The 17272-nt window shown below is 43.4% G+C and overlaps 1 protein-coding gene across 2 annotated transcripts in view; it reads left to right on the forward strand.

Annotated features, from left to right (window-relative positions):
• Window positions 1–4268: 4268 nt before the first annotated feature.
• The window catches only part of LOC147437078 (protein REPRESSOR OF SILENCING 3-like), a 35477-nt gene continuing 22473 nt past the window's right edge, over window positions 4269–17272 (forward strand). Inside the window, exon 1 of one of the 2 annotated variants that reach the window (XM_086486525.1) lies at window positions 4269–4549. In XM_086486525.1, the coding sequence (XP_086342651.1) occupies window positions 4328–4549 (222 nt within the window). In that variant the 5' untranslated portion in view covers window positions 4269–4327. The remainder of the gene's footprint in view (window positions 4550–17272) is intronic. The other variant, XM_086486526.1, reaches the window with a different exon arrangement.

Here is a 17272-nt window from a genome sequence, read left to right on the forward strand (position 1 = left end):
GGCACGCAATCGAAAGGACTAGTCGACCAAAGTGGATAACGGAGGAAGGATTATATGGGTTGGCATGTGCAACTCTTCCATTAGACAAAAAAACATTCATCCTTCCTGTGATGGGCTCCGGTGATTCGGGAGATGTTTAGACATCCGTGTACATTTGATTGCCTCATTGTTGGACTGTCGAGTCATGGAGATAGAGTGAGTCATTTTGACATATTCATTGTGTTCATTGCCACAGGATAGTCTGCTATTTTTTTAGAGTAGTTGAAAATCAAAGTATTCTGGTCTTCCATTGTTAGAGAGATAGAGAATGTATACAGTTGTACCCGCAGTATACATCTGCAATCGATGCCTGGTTTAGACCTGAAGTCATTCATCAAAGATGCTAAGTTCGTACATAAGAGAAAGACCTTCGCTTATGAGCTAGGTCTGATGAAAAAGGGAACATAGTTTTAGGTGAGCAAGGCATTGGCGAATGCAAGAAAATGGTGTGTTAGCAAGTATGCACAACAGACAATTGCCTTGCATTCCATGAACTATAATATGATGCTAACAATTTTCTTCCTCGTATTAGATGGTTGCGGGCTCCCAAGTTTAACATAAAAGGGGTCAGGAGTTTGCAAGCAATGCTTGAAATTGGAAAATTGGAGCATGTTTTTAACCCAATGCAGATATCACGCAACTTTAGGAGCAGAGTCTATCAGGATTTGCCCTGTTTCTTGGAGTATGGTGAGGGATACTTCCCTTTGAACAAGAAGAAGGCACACAACGATGTTGTGAAAGATAGAGAGGAAAGAGCACGTGGAGGCAAACAAATATCAACGATAGCAGAGTCAAGTGTCCAAAGACCTCAAATGGAGGGGTATGATACAACATCTCAGGTATTGAAGTTGAGGCCTTCATAATTGTATAGTACATGTCCACATCGTTGGAGTTAGTTTTAAATTAGCTAATCGTCGATAATTCTTTGCAGATGGAGCAGTTCGGAGAGGCTTCGGGTTCATAGGGGGCAGCTCGTGCAAGGGAGAAACATGAGTATGCTTACTAACATCTAAATGGTGAACATATTTTTATACGCTTTGAAATTTGTGCTTTTCTTGGTGATCAGGAAAGAGAAGTGGAATGTCAACAAAGGAGGTGGTGGACTTTGCAATGAGTTTAGAAACAGAGATATTGCATGTCTCAGACCTGCCAATGGTTACATACCCATCGATCGATAAGTGGCAATCTTGATTGAAAGTTGCGTTGCGTTTTGAGATCTATCTTTTACTAATTGAGGTATATGTAGGAAGCGATGGTGACCATATTTAGATTGTTCATTTCGGCTCAGACAAGACAGAGGATGAATTGAAGATGGCCTTGCTAAGCTCTGTGAGGCCACACATTGTGGAAAACTTGCTTTGTTCGTTGCGTGATGGATCAGCCATGGATTCTGCATTGAATGCTTCCATTGTTTTTTTGCCTTGCATTACATCTGTGTATGGGCTGTCAAATTCTGAAGTGCCTGAATGGAACAACATGGAGGTGTGCAAGTTTGGACATCTTGCCCGTCTAGTGCTACCTAAATCACATGACAGAGGTGTGTTCGTAGTCGTATACCTGTCCGATAATTATGGAATGGTGCATGATATTGCCATTGCAGCTGGATGATGTGAAGATCACGTAAACGTGGTTGTCTGCAAGACAACGATTATCAAGAAGGATAATAGGACTGTGCACACACTATTGGTGTCTGCAATGAGAAAAGAGCACACCTGGACTTAGGAGGCGATTGACATACCATTGGACGATGCCTGGTTCAATGGGCTAGAGTGATTGGCCAAAGGAGATTGATGGGACACCTATGCGAGGTACACTTTGACACCCCTATATCAAAGTAAAGTTTCTCTGTTGTCTTTGACCATCGTTTGTTGCCCAGAGGTATGGAATTGGTTTCTGTTGGTAACTGCTTGCCCAGTATACAAATGAGACAACATTGTTGTACAGCAACAAGGAGTTCTCCAACAAAGTGCGCTCACTTCTTAAAATGCAAGCCTAGCGATTGAGAGAGATTCAAGAGAGAGATAGAAAACTTGTTGAGGAGGTTGATCGTGCATTACAGGAAGCATCATTGATTGGGAGCCACATCCAAAAATTGTGGAATTACATCCTCCCAACAGTGAATGGGAATAAACATTTCAAATTTCTACTTGCATAGTGTAGGGATTGATAATCTTTGTAATCGCTATGAAAAATTGCTTCTTATAGTCTTTCATATATAAGTTTTCGTGTTCTTGTAGAACTTGTCAATGGGCTAGCAGTCATTGTGTTTCTACTTTGTTTGTAGTTGAGCTTACAATCACAAGTTTGTAGCTCTAAAGTCATGATTCATCCTTTCTTGTATACTCTCTCTCTCTCTCTCTCTCTCTCTCTCTCTCTCTCTCTCTCTCTCTCTCTCTCTCTCTCTCTCTCTCTCTCTCTCTCTCTCTCTCTCTCGTCATTGTCGAGAATTGATATTTGAGAAATTAGTAGAAAAACATTTGCAAATGAAGTATGAAGGGTCTTTTTGACACTCGCACCTACTACAACATGCCGATTGAGGTGTTTGATTGTCTCTCTTGAATTTTTTATTACATCTCTCTCTTTCTCTCTCCCCTCCCCCCACGCAACGTGCATTGCATTAGAGAAGTTTTGTCCAACACCCTGATCCTCATATTTTAAGTTGGTTGTATTTTAAGGTGAAGAATCTATCGCTTATTTTGTGGAGTGAGGAGTCATATAAAGCTCTCGCAAGTTGAACTTATGCACCTGTCTTCACATTTACTATATCTTGTGTGCAGGCACATTGTTGAAAGTGCAAATAAAACCACCAACCAACCAATCACCACTCCATAGCAATGCCTTTTAATGTGGCGGCACGATGCTGGGTGATGGCCTGCAACATCATAATTCATGGTTTGGCGGAGGGAGCTTTTTGCATAAGATTGGGGAAACTAGCACACATAGTTCATAGAGAGAGCTTTTTCAATAAATTTGCCAACCAGTCCAGTTTTCCAAAAAAGCTCCCTTAAAAATCTCTCTCGATTCCTCTACTCGTCAAACTGGAGAAGTGTTGAAAGGTAATGCTATTGGCAAGGGAATAAACTACAAGGTACTCTATCCTTGTGTGATTCAATTGTAATCTTCTCCTTGTACTAAGGAAGATTTGAACTACAATGACATCAACCACCTGAAGGATCAGTTTTATGAGAAATAAAATTTTCTCACCGTGTCTTTTAACTCTAAACAGTACAATTCCCCTCATCTTGCTTTAAAATTATATTTGTGACTGACCTATTTGACTTTGTTATGTTTTCTAAGATGTAGGAGATACCCATGAAACTACAACCACTTGTGGTACAACATTTTTCGAGTCCCTCGGGCGATCTTTCTTTTTATGCATGAAACCATCTCTCCCCTCTTCTTTTTTGGAACCTAATATCATATATTTTGAATATTCAAGCACTATATCCTTCTCCACTCATTTAATTTCCTTCTTTTATGTCTTCTCAAATAATCAATAGCCCACTCCCTTGTATACAAAGAAAGACAACGAGGACATTTAGAAAAGCTGCATTATATTTGGTCTCATTCTTCTTTATCCATTGCCTCCTTCAAGAAATTATCCATTTGCTAGTGATTCCATATAAGAAGAATAAGTATCCCTATTACATGCCACAAAAAGTCTTTGGGTCTCCAAATGCTAACCCTCAACTAAGCTTTGCACAATTCCATGGTCTAAAAAAATTAGGATGTACAAAACAGATTGATGAGGCACCACCGACAGTAGGAAGTGGAGATCTATACCTTGAGTCCTTTAGTTTTGGAGCTTCCACGGAAAAAGCTCAGTGAGGTTGTTTTAGATTTGGGTCTCACTATGTGTTAATAATATTAGTGGGATGAAGTACAAGTTGCATAATTGTGGTCACACATCACACATTTTATTTTAGTGGTATGTAGGACATAGAATCCTTAAAAGTCGTAAACTCACAGATACACACATTTTCTTTTGTGTTAAGGGCTTTTGAGCAACACTAACCAATGGAAATTTGATTTGATGGGACCCTATTTCAAAAAGAGGGGCATGTTCGCATTATGTAAAAGCTTTTAGTCTAATTTTAAGTAGAGCTCCTTAGAATTCCTTTGTACATTTTTGTAATGTGACCACTAAACAAAAATAAATGCCACCAAAATTATAAGGCATAGGGGGACTCGCTCTTAGTAGTTGACCAATGTGAGAACATAGTAGCCTAGTCAGGTCTAGGACTTCTAGTCTCTAAAATCGCCTGAATTCTTAGACTGCAGTTTTGAAATGCAGGGGGTAGACGGGAGCCTCCAGGGAGGAGAAGGGTCGAGCCTAGTGAGGCTGCACGTGGGTGGCCTCGGGCCAGCAGTCATCAGCAGCGACCTCCTTCAGACCTTCTCAAGGCTCGTACATGTCTCTTCGGTCGATGTCGTGCGTAGCAAAGGTCGCAGCTTTGCCTACGTCACCATCCAAGCTGCGCCACATGATATCAATCGCCTCTTCAGTCTGGTAAGCCTCTTTCAGAAGCTGGTTGTTGTGCTAGCCCTCTAATCTAGATTAGGCACATGGAAGGCATGTGTATGGGCGATGTGGGCTGCAACGCTCCAAGGCGAGGATATGAATCTTAATCATTCTGCTAATTATGCTGTAGGTGCTTGAGAGTCATCATGGCGGCTCTGTGTTGCTGCACAACTTTAGGGCTACATGTGAAAGTTTGAAGTTTCAAGCCAGACCAAATTATGATATTTAGAGGATCTTATTTTGTGGATTTCCCTGCTGAAAAGTCTAGTTATTCACCTAATCTATCTTTGGTTTTCACAAAACATGCCTTAGTGTGATATTAATCATCTTGTGCAAGAGAGATTATTTTAGTGCATTATACTGTGTTTTAAGGCTGGCAATTGTTTTTCCCCCACGAAAACTTGTCACCGGATTCATCTGCTGATGGCTATTTCTAAAGCTGACTCTTTGAACTTGGTAATATATTTGCCCAAAAGATCAACAGTTAGAGGTTGTCAAGTGTCTTGTTATATATGTTACAAAGTGTTATGTACATGATCACAAGCTCAATGGGGAGTGTTTTCCATTTGTTGAGTTTTCAAAAACTATCATTCACAATTACGTAAGGAAGGCATGTTTGAAGACTATACTAATCCTATTTTTGCATACCATAGAAAAGTTTTGTGAAAATAAACTTTAGTTTTGCTAAGCAGGCATGTCAAATGAGAGGTTTGCTTACACTTTGATCGTATCGTCAAACTCGTTGGATGAAAGAGTCTTCATTGGCTTAAGGAAGATGGTTGTAAGTGATGAACGGACAAATGCAAACATGTGAAGAACAAAATCCTTGGCTTGCAGATTACATGCAAGGTGTTGGAGACAAGCTTTTGGCAAGAAGCAGGAGAGTGAAAATCATGGTGCCTATCTTGAAGATTTTTTGCACATTAATAGGGAAGGAGCCACCATGGAATTAATTTATGAGCTCACAGACAGGATGGTGGAGACTATATACAAAAGTAAAGGTGTTGATGAAAGTAAACTGAACCAGGTAAAGGGTTTATGCATTTACTACATGATGCACTCTCCTCTTCATGTTGCAAGCTATGTATTACATCCAACTTGGAGAGGCAAGGAATAAGAGACAAATGAAAAGGTTGAGAATGGATGGATGATACTCATTGAGCGCTATACACGCAGAGATCCTATGAGCAAAGGGCTTAATGAACTGGATGATTATAGGTCCTTGAAGGGTACTTCTTCTCGCCCACTTACTCTAGATGAAAGCAAAATGTATGGAGGGTTGCAGTGGTGGGACTTTTATGGCGCAAGCACACTTGAATTTGTAGCAACTTGCCATTTGGGTGCTTCTCAAGACTACTTCCTCCCCATGTAAGAGTAAATGGAGCACTTTCTCACTTATACATATCAACAATGGAACAAGCTGAAACCTTCAAACAAGGAGAAATTGGTAGACATACACACCAATCTTCGACTTGCTCTCAAAATTAGGCAAGTGTCTTTGAGAAACTGGAGGTAACTTTGGAAATGATCAATAAAAAGAGAGATGATAAGAGACTCGTTGTTGTTCAAGAAGCTAGCGATTCTGTGGAGGATGGGAAGCAGAGGACATGCATGTAGCTGGAATTTTTTTTATTAAATAGGATGAAACTAACATTGTAGAGATTAACAATGTAACAATAAACGTTTCAAGTCGTTTCACTTCGTTTTAAGAATGCCAAGACGAAACACACGAGTTTCTAGAGGTTATAGAAAACCTAATATTTAGGATTCTAGTAGGTGGATATATCTTATACACAATCACGCAAGTGGTAAAATGTGTTGCACATCACTCACTATTTTTGAAAGCTTGGAAACACGTTTCGTCCCCTTGTTTGGAAAGTTTCAAGCATTTCGTGTTTATTTCGTTTCGAGGGGATGAAACATGTTTTCATGTTCATCTTCTTCCTCCGACGAGGAAGATGAAGTTGAATGATCACATTGTACACAAAGTCTACTTTTTGCCTTAGCTAGACAAGGGTTTTTCCCTGTGTGAGCAAACTTTAGTTTTATTATGTTGGGTTTATTGCATTGGGCGTCCTTTTGTCAGAGAAAGGTTCACTTTTAGTGTGTTTGGATTTGCTCGTAACTTGCTTCTGTGCGATGTATAATTACTCACCGGACGGATGACTCATGAAAACTTATCAAACTGCAATTGAAAGACCTGAAAAGATCACACTCGCACTTTGTAGACAAAAATGAGATCAAACGGAGTTCCTCTCTAGAGAGTATTGGCCTTCAAGGCTTGAGTCAAGCACTGTGTGAGTATTTATTTTATATTGATAAAGAGATTTTGTGATCATGCACTCCCAAATTCTGATCATTGCAATTTAGGCAGAGCCTCATATTTAAAGGCACTTAGCCTTTGAAAACCAACTCGAAAAATAGCTTGTAAAAGCTTTTGCTCAATGCTTTTATGAAATTGGTGCCCTATAAAAGTCAAAGCATAAGAGCTGCCACATCAGCAATAATAAACAACATCCTGCAATTTGTGATAGAATTTACAGGCCCCTCAAGCTGTAACTTGGTTCTTTGATTTTCTTTGGCAGATTGTCTCAACTTTTCTACACACCATGTCACTAAGTTGTGGCATGATGCCCATTCTGAGGATTGTGATGGTCTCTCCTTTAGGGAGAGATTTCTACAAAGTTTAGTTTGAGACATCGGACCAGGCTAGTCTAGCATTTTTAGAGTCCCCTTCAACAGATCATATTGTTATTTGTATAGATGGAGGCAGCAAGGGATGGATCTAGCTAGCCTTGGTGAGGGTCTAGGAGTTGTAATGAGATTCCAAGATTTCTGCTGAGAGTTCCATCCGCATCTAGCAGAGATAGATAATTTTTTGGGGGTCATTTTGAGTGAGGGAGTTGCACCGTTTGATTGTGTATACACCCCCACCCTTACCATGATCCTTCACCCCTCTTGTGAAGGATCCTTTTCGCTTCATCTCTCTTCTTGCTACACATGGAGGTGATATACATCAATGTATTTTCTTTATTGGCTTACAGGGACAATAGGATATGTGGAAGTTGGATGCACTAGAAGGATAGATTGTCTAGAGTAGAGAACATATAGAGTTTGGGGAGAGACAGAAGGGTCAGTGTCTAGGAAGTTAAGAGGCTGAGAGAGCTTAGAGGAGTGAGGCCATAAGGAGGAGGAGGAGGCGTAGTGGACGACAAAGGTGCAGCCAATCAGAATCTTAGACAGGTTTATGTTAGAGGTTGTCACCTCTCTGGCAATTCATGGCGGAGCTGCTAGTGTCCCAGTATCTCCCAGGCTCTCTCTCTCTCTCTCTCTCTCTCTCTCTCTAGAATTCCTCTCGAGCATTTCTCTTCTCTAGCGTTTTCTCCCAAATCGCACTCACTTTCTTTGCATCCCTTTCATTTTTGCAGGTTCCTCTCCTTCCATGTCCTCTCGTGCCCTAGGCAACTCCAACTACAGTGTTCTTGCAGATCTAGGACATCACCACGATGGGGTTGCTCTTGGAGGTTCCACATTTGAAGGTTGCTACTCTTGGATACAAGAGGTTGTGTTAATAGACTTAATCACTCCAAGGTGAGAATCTAATGCAACACACTTGAGAGAGAGTGAAAGAACCAAACATAATTGAGAGAGACAACACGACACGACAAAGTTCTGTGCCTAGAGAGATTGGCCCTAAAGACTGGCGCCCCTTTTGGTATTTCTTTATTTTTTACGCTTCACAAGGCTATATGGCCGATCTTATCCAAAATCTAAAAGGCACCATAATATCTGTAACGAGAGGACACCACGTGCCAATGGGAAAGAACAGACAGAACAAACTTTGAAACAAATGAACGGAGAGAGATGCACGACACAGAAGACTCAAAGTGGTGGAGTTCCACGCCAAGAGAGCACTAGCCCCAAAATATGGCGCCCCTTTCTTGTTTCTTTATATTGCTTCAACTCAGTACAACAGCGGTGGCTCTACTTTGTATTTGCTCCCGCAAGGATGCCAGAGAAAGAGCCCACCCTTCATATTTAAAGGCCCTAGGCCTATCCAAAAGCAATACATGGAAAGCATAGAGTCCAAAAGCATTGGGTCTCCAAAAGCGTGCACCCTCGCGTTCGATGGGGCCCTTGCTACGCCTGAGCAAATGGGACCACAGGTAGACGGGATATTACCTTTACACATGTCATTGGCTATTTAGTGCACAAGGACTTTTACATCATGCCTTTGGAAGGGTGTGACGTCCTCCTAGGAATTTCTTGGTTCGGCAAGAAAGCGTTGTGGTCGATTATAGGGCCAGGAAAGCTACTTTGAAGAATGAGGAGGGCCGAGAGATTATACTTGATGTACAGTTGAAAGGCGAGTCCGTTCCACTTGTATTGGCTTCGGCCGTTTCCAAATTAATGAAATCTAGTCTTTTTGTTTACTCGATTTTCTTGAAAGAATTGAATGATGAACAAAGGTCAAATATGTCTGATCTAGAAAAGGAACGACAAGAATCTCTACACGCACAAGCTGACTGTTTCTTTGAAGGCCTACCAGGTGAGTCACCTCCTCGTCCTGAGGATCACATGATTGAACGAACTTCTTGAAAAGGGTCTCATCCAACCTAGGACTCCACCTTTCTGTTCACCGGTATTGCTAGTACTAATGAAAGATGGATCTTGGAGAATGTGCATTAACTATGCCCGGCCAGTGTTCGGTTGTTGTCACATGACACATCCAACCCTATGTGTACGTGGACAAGCTACAACACGACAAGGGTTCAGTCAGTCCAGTCAGTCTAGATTTAGAAGTGATCTGGCACTTTTGTGAGTCTATTCGTAGACCATGCATGCCCAGTCACTTAGTATAGATGCATATCCTCTGGTTGCACACAACATGATCATAAGCATTCCCATCAGAATCCATTAGAATCAGTTAAGGGATTTTTCCAGTGCATTTAGCCTATTTTACCTATTTTTGACAATTTTCACTTATTAATTTAAGTGACTTTCCAACAAAAGTAGGTAGGGCAATTTGGGTAAGAAAATATATAAGCAAACCAAAGTTAGCACTAAATGGTAGAAGAGGCAACAGGAGCCAAGCTCAGCAAGCAACTTCTCAGCAAGACCAAGCCTTGGTGGATTCCCTCCAAGCAGCAGATCCTCCCCATCCCTCAGCCCTAGCATTTTTGCTCCATCGCCAGCCTCCACTTTGCCTTGGCGTTTTTCAACAGATAAGCCTTAGTTTCAGCCCCAAAACGCAGCCCATCTCAGCGTTTTTCCTCAGCTACCACCTGCGTTTTTCAGGCCTCGAAGAGCAGCAGATTCAGCCCCAGAAAGACCTCTGGTTTCAGCCATAAGACTTGCAGATTTTCAGCGTCAAAGATCTACAAAAACAGTCCCAGAATCAGCGTTTTTGGACTAGTCGCGTATTTCAGCCCATAGCGTTTTTACACAGCAGTAGAAAGATTACAGATTTCAGCCTTAGGTCAACTTCGTCATCACCGTCGTCATCGTCGACATAGCCTAGACTTGCATCACTCATGCATACCATTTGTACCAGATTGTGCAATCATAAGTAGACCACTCTCGCCGACGAGAGTGGGGCCTTCGGAGGAGGGTTTTACGTCTCTGGTGTCGTATCTCTCTTCTCTCTCTATCTCTTAGTCTCATACACTTGCACGCACAGTGTCCATTCACTTTGTTTGTGATCATAGCACTCTCTCATTAAGAACGGAAGGCTCTCTCTTCCATAAGAACAAAAGGAACCTTGAGCACAGTTCGCAGCACTCATCTTGAGCAAAGCGCAAACATTCATTCCGCGAATCCGCTGCACCTAACATTGGTATTAGAGCTTTGGCAGTGTTCTGTATCACTCAAGGAAAGAACCACAAGAATTGCAAGAATTTTTTTTGCTTGTTGCGGTCGCACGAACCCAAGTTCGCTTGGGTGTATCGATTCCTAATCGTGTTTTTGAAGAGTGATAGGAATCTACATTGCATGCACAATCTTTGAGGAAGACAAGATTTTTTCCACTCACTTTACATGGAATAGGTATGTTCATGGTTTTGTGTTGGAAATGGTTTCAGGAATTTTTAGCCATGGAGATTCTTGAAGAAGAAAGAAGCATGACTCTCGACGAAGTTGAAGCATTGAAGGAGCCACAGAAGACTTTGTGTCGCTTTCGGCGCGGCCCAAAGAAGCAAGCGTTGCAGACCTTTATAAAGTTCAAGTACCGCACGACCCACACATCAGAGTCCCTTCCAGGATTCCGGATGCTATTGGCGATCTCCCTCGACGCCATACAGTTCGGTATCAGTACCTCACTTTGAAAAGGAGGGGATGTCACGTGACACATCCAACCCTATGTGTCCGTGGACAAGCTACAGCACGACAAGGGTTCAGTCAGTCTAGTCAGTCTAGTCACCCTCTAGGCCATTTCTCCCCTTATTTCCCATTTATGGATATATTGGCTTGGTCGTGGGGTCCTAGATGTGTGGTCAGCAGCAGCTAGCAAAGGCCTATATATAGGCCTCTGGGAGGGGTACTTAGAGCATTGTTCTCAGCCCTGCAGGGCGCCCAAGGGTGCAGCCCTTACTGGCGTTTTTGGCCACCAATAGTAGGAGATGGAGCAACGTTTCCAGCAGCCCCCTTATCTTGGCGTTTTTCTCAGGCAGCCTCCTAGCGTTTTCTGTTGGGCAGCCATGGAGGAGTTTGGTGGTAGCTAGGGGTACTACTCACAGTCGCTTCTTCTCTAGGGGCTGGGGCAGCAGGTTCTCCCCTTTCACTTCTTCCCCTCAGGGCAGCCCATTTGATGGGCATAGCAGTCAGATGCAAAGGAGAGTAGAGATTCCTATTTCCTCTAGACGACAGCCACACCGGCTGCCTTGAGTCCTTCGTTCCTCTCTCTCTCTCTCTCTCTCTCTCTCTCTCTCTCTCTCTCTCTCTCTCTCCAGTTCTTCCTTTGCCAGGAGTGATGGGATTCGGTCGTGCTAGCTAGGGTGAATAAAAGAGAAATATCGTGCACAAGTGAGTGTGTGGCTAGATTATCACTCAAGCGAATTAGGTTCCAAGATCAATTAACTTGGACTCATAGACACGATCTTGAGTATTTGCTAAGCCATCACAAGCTCACCATAAAAAAGGGATATGTAATGCAAAATAGAGCTGTGTTGATTCATTCATGAAATGAGCTTTAAGTAGCTCTACAGCCTTGCACCACAACATGTGGTATAATTCCACTCTTCTCTCCTTGACTCACACTTTAGGACAAAACTCACACTTTACAATCCTCCCCTAGAGGTTTGGACTATGACAAAATACTGAAGATGTAATATCCACACAGGATGATAAGTTGGTATCCACACAGGTTGACAAAATTTACACAGGATGATAAGTTGGTATCCATACAGGTTGACAAAATCCACACAGGATGATAATCACACAGGAAAATGAAAGTCCTCCCCTACAAGTAGAGAGGCTGCATCATCAAAGTATGTCGTCATATAAGACGTTTTTCTCGCCTTCGTCTTCTTCTTCGTTCTCTACCATGTGAGTTGATCCTTTGTTAGGTCTCTTTCCTTCGTAGCTTCTGTTGTTGCTTCTACTACTGCTGTTTTCTCCACTGCTATTGCCTCCATTTGAGTAGCATTGAGAAGTAGGGTGTCCCTTCTTACTGCATTTGTTGCAAGGTTTGTTTGTGTAGCAGTCTTTCGCTACGCGTCCCAATCTTCCACATTCATAACACTTTCTTCGAGTTGATGGAGTTGATGGTGAATTTCTTCCCCGTGAGGATGTCGTGACAAAAGCCCCTCCGGATGATAATGAATCTTTTTGCTTTCTTTCTTCTGCTTGGATTGAGTTGATGACATCTTGGAAGGTGGAGCCGGTTCTTTTTCTTCAAGAATTGTGACTAAGTGGTCATAAGAAGGTAGAAGTGCACTTAATAGTACGGCTACTTTGTTGTCTTCTGGTACTTTGACTTGGATGTAAGTGAGCTGCGTGACAATGCTCTTAAGCCTATTTACTAGGCTAACAATGTTCTCCTCTTTAGTCATAATGATCTTGTAAAGTTGTCTTTTGAGACTAACTTTACTTCTTTTGGCCCTTGCTCCAAAATTACTTTCTAGGACATGCCAAGCTTCATGTGCATGCTTACATTCGTTTATGAAATGCACATAGTAGTTGTCATGCAAGGAGGTGATGACGATTCCTATTGCTTGTTCGTCTTTGCCAAATTCAGTGCACTTGCTATGAGTGTAGATGCCCTAGTGTGCACTCCATCGGGTTCGGCTTGTTGCTCTAAGGCAATGTTGATGACAGACCATAAACATTTTTTCATTAGGTAACCCCTTAACTTTGTTTGCCAGGTGTGAAATCCTCCCTGTTTTACTTCTCAATTCCCTTTTCCTCCATTGTGCTAATAGAGAGGTCTTAGCTTAGGAGACTCTCCTAGCTAGTGTCTACCTCTTTACACGAGCACAAATTCCCCTTAGGAGATGATAGAAAATTTATTTGTAAATTATTTTGCTTGGTTGCAAACTTTTAGGGTTCATTGAGAGAGAGAGAGAGAGAGAGAGAGAGAGAGAGAGAGAGAGATCCCTTTTTGTGAAGCTCCTCTTCACTGGAGTGAAGCTTCTCTTTACAAATGGAATAAAACACTTGATGGTGGGGAATCCTTACTTGATTATTCCCTTTTGAAAGCCTTGGTAGCTTTGATGTTTGGAGGACTCAACAATAGTGCCGGTGGAATGTCCCCTTATGGAGAGCTTGAGAGCCCTTATGCGGTTGAGCCTTTGAAGCAATGGAGCGACGGGTTGGAGCTCGTGAGAATTGCCTCTTTCAAGGGCTTGATGCTTATGTATATTCTCTTCTGTTGGCGTGGGACTGCACTCCAAGTTAGGCCTTTGGAGTTCAGTAGATCAAAGTGTAGGGCCAATGGCTGTAGGAAGGGGCCTTTGGTTGAGTCGGGTAGCGCGGGCAACCGAGCAAGGCCTCGGGCAAGCGTGGGCACGGCGCCTGTAAGGTGCAGCGGAATGAATGTTGTATTTTCTCAAGATTAGTGATCTTTACTGCTCAAGGTTCCTTTTAGTTCTTAGGGAAGGAGAGAGCCTTCCCTCTTGTAGAGTGTTGTGATCACGAACAAAGTGTGGATATTGTGCGTGCAAGTGAATGAGACTGAGAGAAGGAGAGAGAAGAGATACGACACCCGAGAGGTTGTAAAACCCTCCTCCGAAGGCCCCACTCTCATCGGCGAGAGTAGTCTAACTTTGATTGCACAAAGGTGTACAATGCGAATGCAATGGATTGATGCAATTTGGACTATGCCGATGACGACGATGGTGATGACTTTAGGGCTGATCTGGATCTTCTTGTATCTGCTGTCCACAAAGGGGCAAGTGTCACCAGCGTGTGACTACTATCTATCCTTTTTGTTGATTTCTTTCTTATTATCTATTTACTTTCACTTTTTGGAAACACCCCTCGGGAAATCTAACTGCCCTGCATTGCATAGCTAGTGTGGAAGTGTCCAGAGGGAGTCCAGGCCTGAGGGCAAGAGAGCACTAAGGTTGGACAAGGACTATGGTTAGCCAAGTGGGGTCATTGACTAGCCAAAGTGGAATCCTTTGCTACAGAGGCTACATTTCAGTTTTGGATGTGGCCACAGTGTACAAAGAGGGTCGGATGACCTAGAAAGATATAATGGCAGCATCTCCTAAAATTTAGGGAACTGCTATTTTGGGACCTGAAAATGTGTTGGCGTCATTACCTCCGGAATGACAAAGGGAACATTTTCTTACTCTGCCGTGAAGTCAACTGGGCAACCGGTTGGGATATTTTTAGGTGGCAACCCCGAAACGGGAAAATGCTTGTAAATGTGCCAAGTGGCACATTCTGGTGCAGTTTCTAATGCAAGAGAGAGTTGGCGCTGAATTTGAAGGGAAGAAGGGCTCATTTGCTGATTTTGTCACAGGTTAAGAGCTATGGAGTGCTTGCTTTCCCTCTTATGCACAGTGCGGTGCCAAGAGTGATGCCCTGCACGCTACGCACTGCCCTCTCTCTCCCCTTTGGCAGTATGTTATGCCCCTCTAGTGGGCTCTTCATTTGACCAATGTACAGTTGTGTGGGTTCATGCGCGATTGCCGAGGCAAGAGCCTCTTGCACAGGTACTGGATTAGCTAGCGGCTAATCCCCCCGCAGGTACAGGTGAATTCGGAGAGGTTTCACGCCAGAAATCTCGTCCGATTCAAAGGGCAAGTAGCCCTACAGGTGCGGGAGCTCGAGGACTTGCTAGGGATGCGACCGGCACGCGAAACGGAGCCCGAAACAGTGAATTACAGCCTGCTGTGTATTTTTGCAGGTTTAGGGTTTTGGCCCTAAACGGACCCTAATACCCCCAGGAGGTTCGGGGACGCAAGGGGACCGCTGTACAGGCGATCTGGAGCATTTTCAGGGCTGAAAACAGAGAATTCAGCGTGCTGCAGATTCTCGCCAGGTTTTGCAAAGTGCCCGTATGCGTCGGGAAAGTTAGTCAATGCGTGGGAATACTGACCGTGAAGGGTTCTAGTACAGTTATGCTGCCGAAATCGGGCTGGAACAGTGGAAATTCATCCGAGTTTGTGCGGGGCAGCTTGTAGGAACCACAGCGTTTATTCCCTCTTTTGAATAATAAAGAAATACCGAAAGGGGCGCCTAAGTTAGGGGCCAATCTGGTGTCCGTCTACTCATACAGGTGCAATCTAGCAGCCTGTATCCCTCTCCCCTTTGCAGTGTCTTGAAAGTACAGGTAAAATAGACGACTAATAATGGGTGAAAGCTAAATCAAGGTTTAAAGTAAAGTCTACCGCCCTTTTTGGATTGAACAGGCCGGTTACATGGTTCCATCGACGGGATAAAATCACTTTTTCCCATAGAAGTGAGCCTTGGTCAGTTTTGGACTTGAACACACAGGGGATCATAGACCAGACACAGGGAATTGCAATTATGGCTGACAGACCAGATGATGTGACTGAAGAGGTTTCCTCTTCACAGGGTCAACAGACACATGAAGTGGGTGAGTCGTCAAGACCACCACAGACAGATGACGATATATTCAGGACCCAGTTGGCTACTGCTGTGGCTATGTTCACACAAGTAATGCAGATGCCGAGGTTTTTAGCCTTTCTGCAACCTCCTGTTACGTCTCAGCAAGTTGGGTCATTGGATCATATTCAAAAGCCTGTTAAGGCTCGAGCACAGGTGATTCATACCGCACAGTCAATGGAAACACCTGTACACTTGACGGAGAATATGCAGTCTCCACAACTTATGCCTAAGGTGCAAGAACAGGTGGCTGAGATGCCAGTCTTTCAAACTGTACCAGTTCAGCCCGCCACCTTTCAACAGCCTATAGCTGGTTCTAATGGGCAGGGAAGCAACCTACAGGCTATGCAACAGGTCTTCCCACCACCTTCAGTACACCCTGGCTATTTTGGAGGTGGATCCGTATTCCAAAGCATGGCTGGTCATGCACCTGGAAACCAGTTTTATACGCCAGGAACAGTGTTTGCGGGTGCTCAAACGATGATGCCTAACCCCATGTACAGTGTCATGGGTATGCAACCAGGGTTTCAAAGCACTCAGGGACAATTTGGGATGCCACAAGCAAATTTTGGTATGGCTGGAATTATAAATCAGCAGCCAAATATGGCATTTCCAGGTCAAGTTAATAGCGGCCAAGGAACACAGATGAACCCTAATAGTGTTCCCATGTTTCAGTCACTTCCATATGACAATTTAACGCCGCTGGAGAGGCCAACTCCGTACAAAGAAGGTGGCAAAGGAGTGTCATTCACGACCTTTACAGGGTTTGATGACAGGAAGAAGGCTCTCTCATTCCTCCAGCAGTTTGACAAGGCCTATGCAGGGGGAAATTTTACAGAGGCTTCAAAGGTCCGCAAGGCAGCCACTTTCTTGACAGGGAATGCGGGACAATGGTGGACAACTTTATTGCTTCAAGGGCAAGCTCCGTCCACATGGATTTACTTCAAGCAGATTTTTGCAGCAGCATGGTTATCTGATGATTTCGAAGCAGATGTCATGACAGAATGGCACCAGCTTAATGCTGCCACTTGCAGAAATCTGGATGATTACAATCGGAAGTTTTAGAAAGCTCTACTTCCAGTAACTTCCTATAGGTTTGTGCCATTGACAGAACAGATTGAAAAATACTGTTGTGGCCTACCCAAAGGATTGAGAAAATACTGCACGAAGACAAAAGTCACTACTTTGACGCAGCTCATCGAGGTAGCAAACACTGGCAATGGTTTGCTCAAGGGAGAAGATTGTGAATTTAACACTGGCGTCAAGGCAGGATCAGGCAAGAAAAATTCAGCCAAGAAGCACGTTCCCAATGAGGCTCCTAAAGGGACTCAGGAGTCAGCCAACGCAGGGAAAGACAAAGCTACGGCTGAATCAGAAAAGGGACCAGCAAAGAAATGGAAAAGACGTTTTCCTCGCAAGTCAGAAGAGCAAAAGAAGGTCCTGAGGACAGAGAACAAATGCTTTATATGTGAGCAGCCTGGCCACATTGCTTACAACTGTCCTACAAAGAAAAGGCCAGCTGATTCTGAAGACAAGGAGGACAGGAAAGGAAAGAAGCCCATGGCTGGTCTAGTGCCAGATATGGTGGGCGACAAGCCAAATTCAGATGCAAGTGAGCTTTGCAGAGCATGGGGAAAG

The sequence above is a fragment of the Adiantum capillus-veneris genome, chromosome 17 (genome assembly GCF_014529385.1).
Source record: "Adiantum capillus-veneris isolate H3 chromosome 17, ASM1452938v2, whole genome shotgun sequence".
NCBI lineage: Eukaryota > Viridiplantae > Streptophyta > Polypodiopsida > Polypodiales > Pteridaceae > Adiantum > Adiantum capillus-veneris.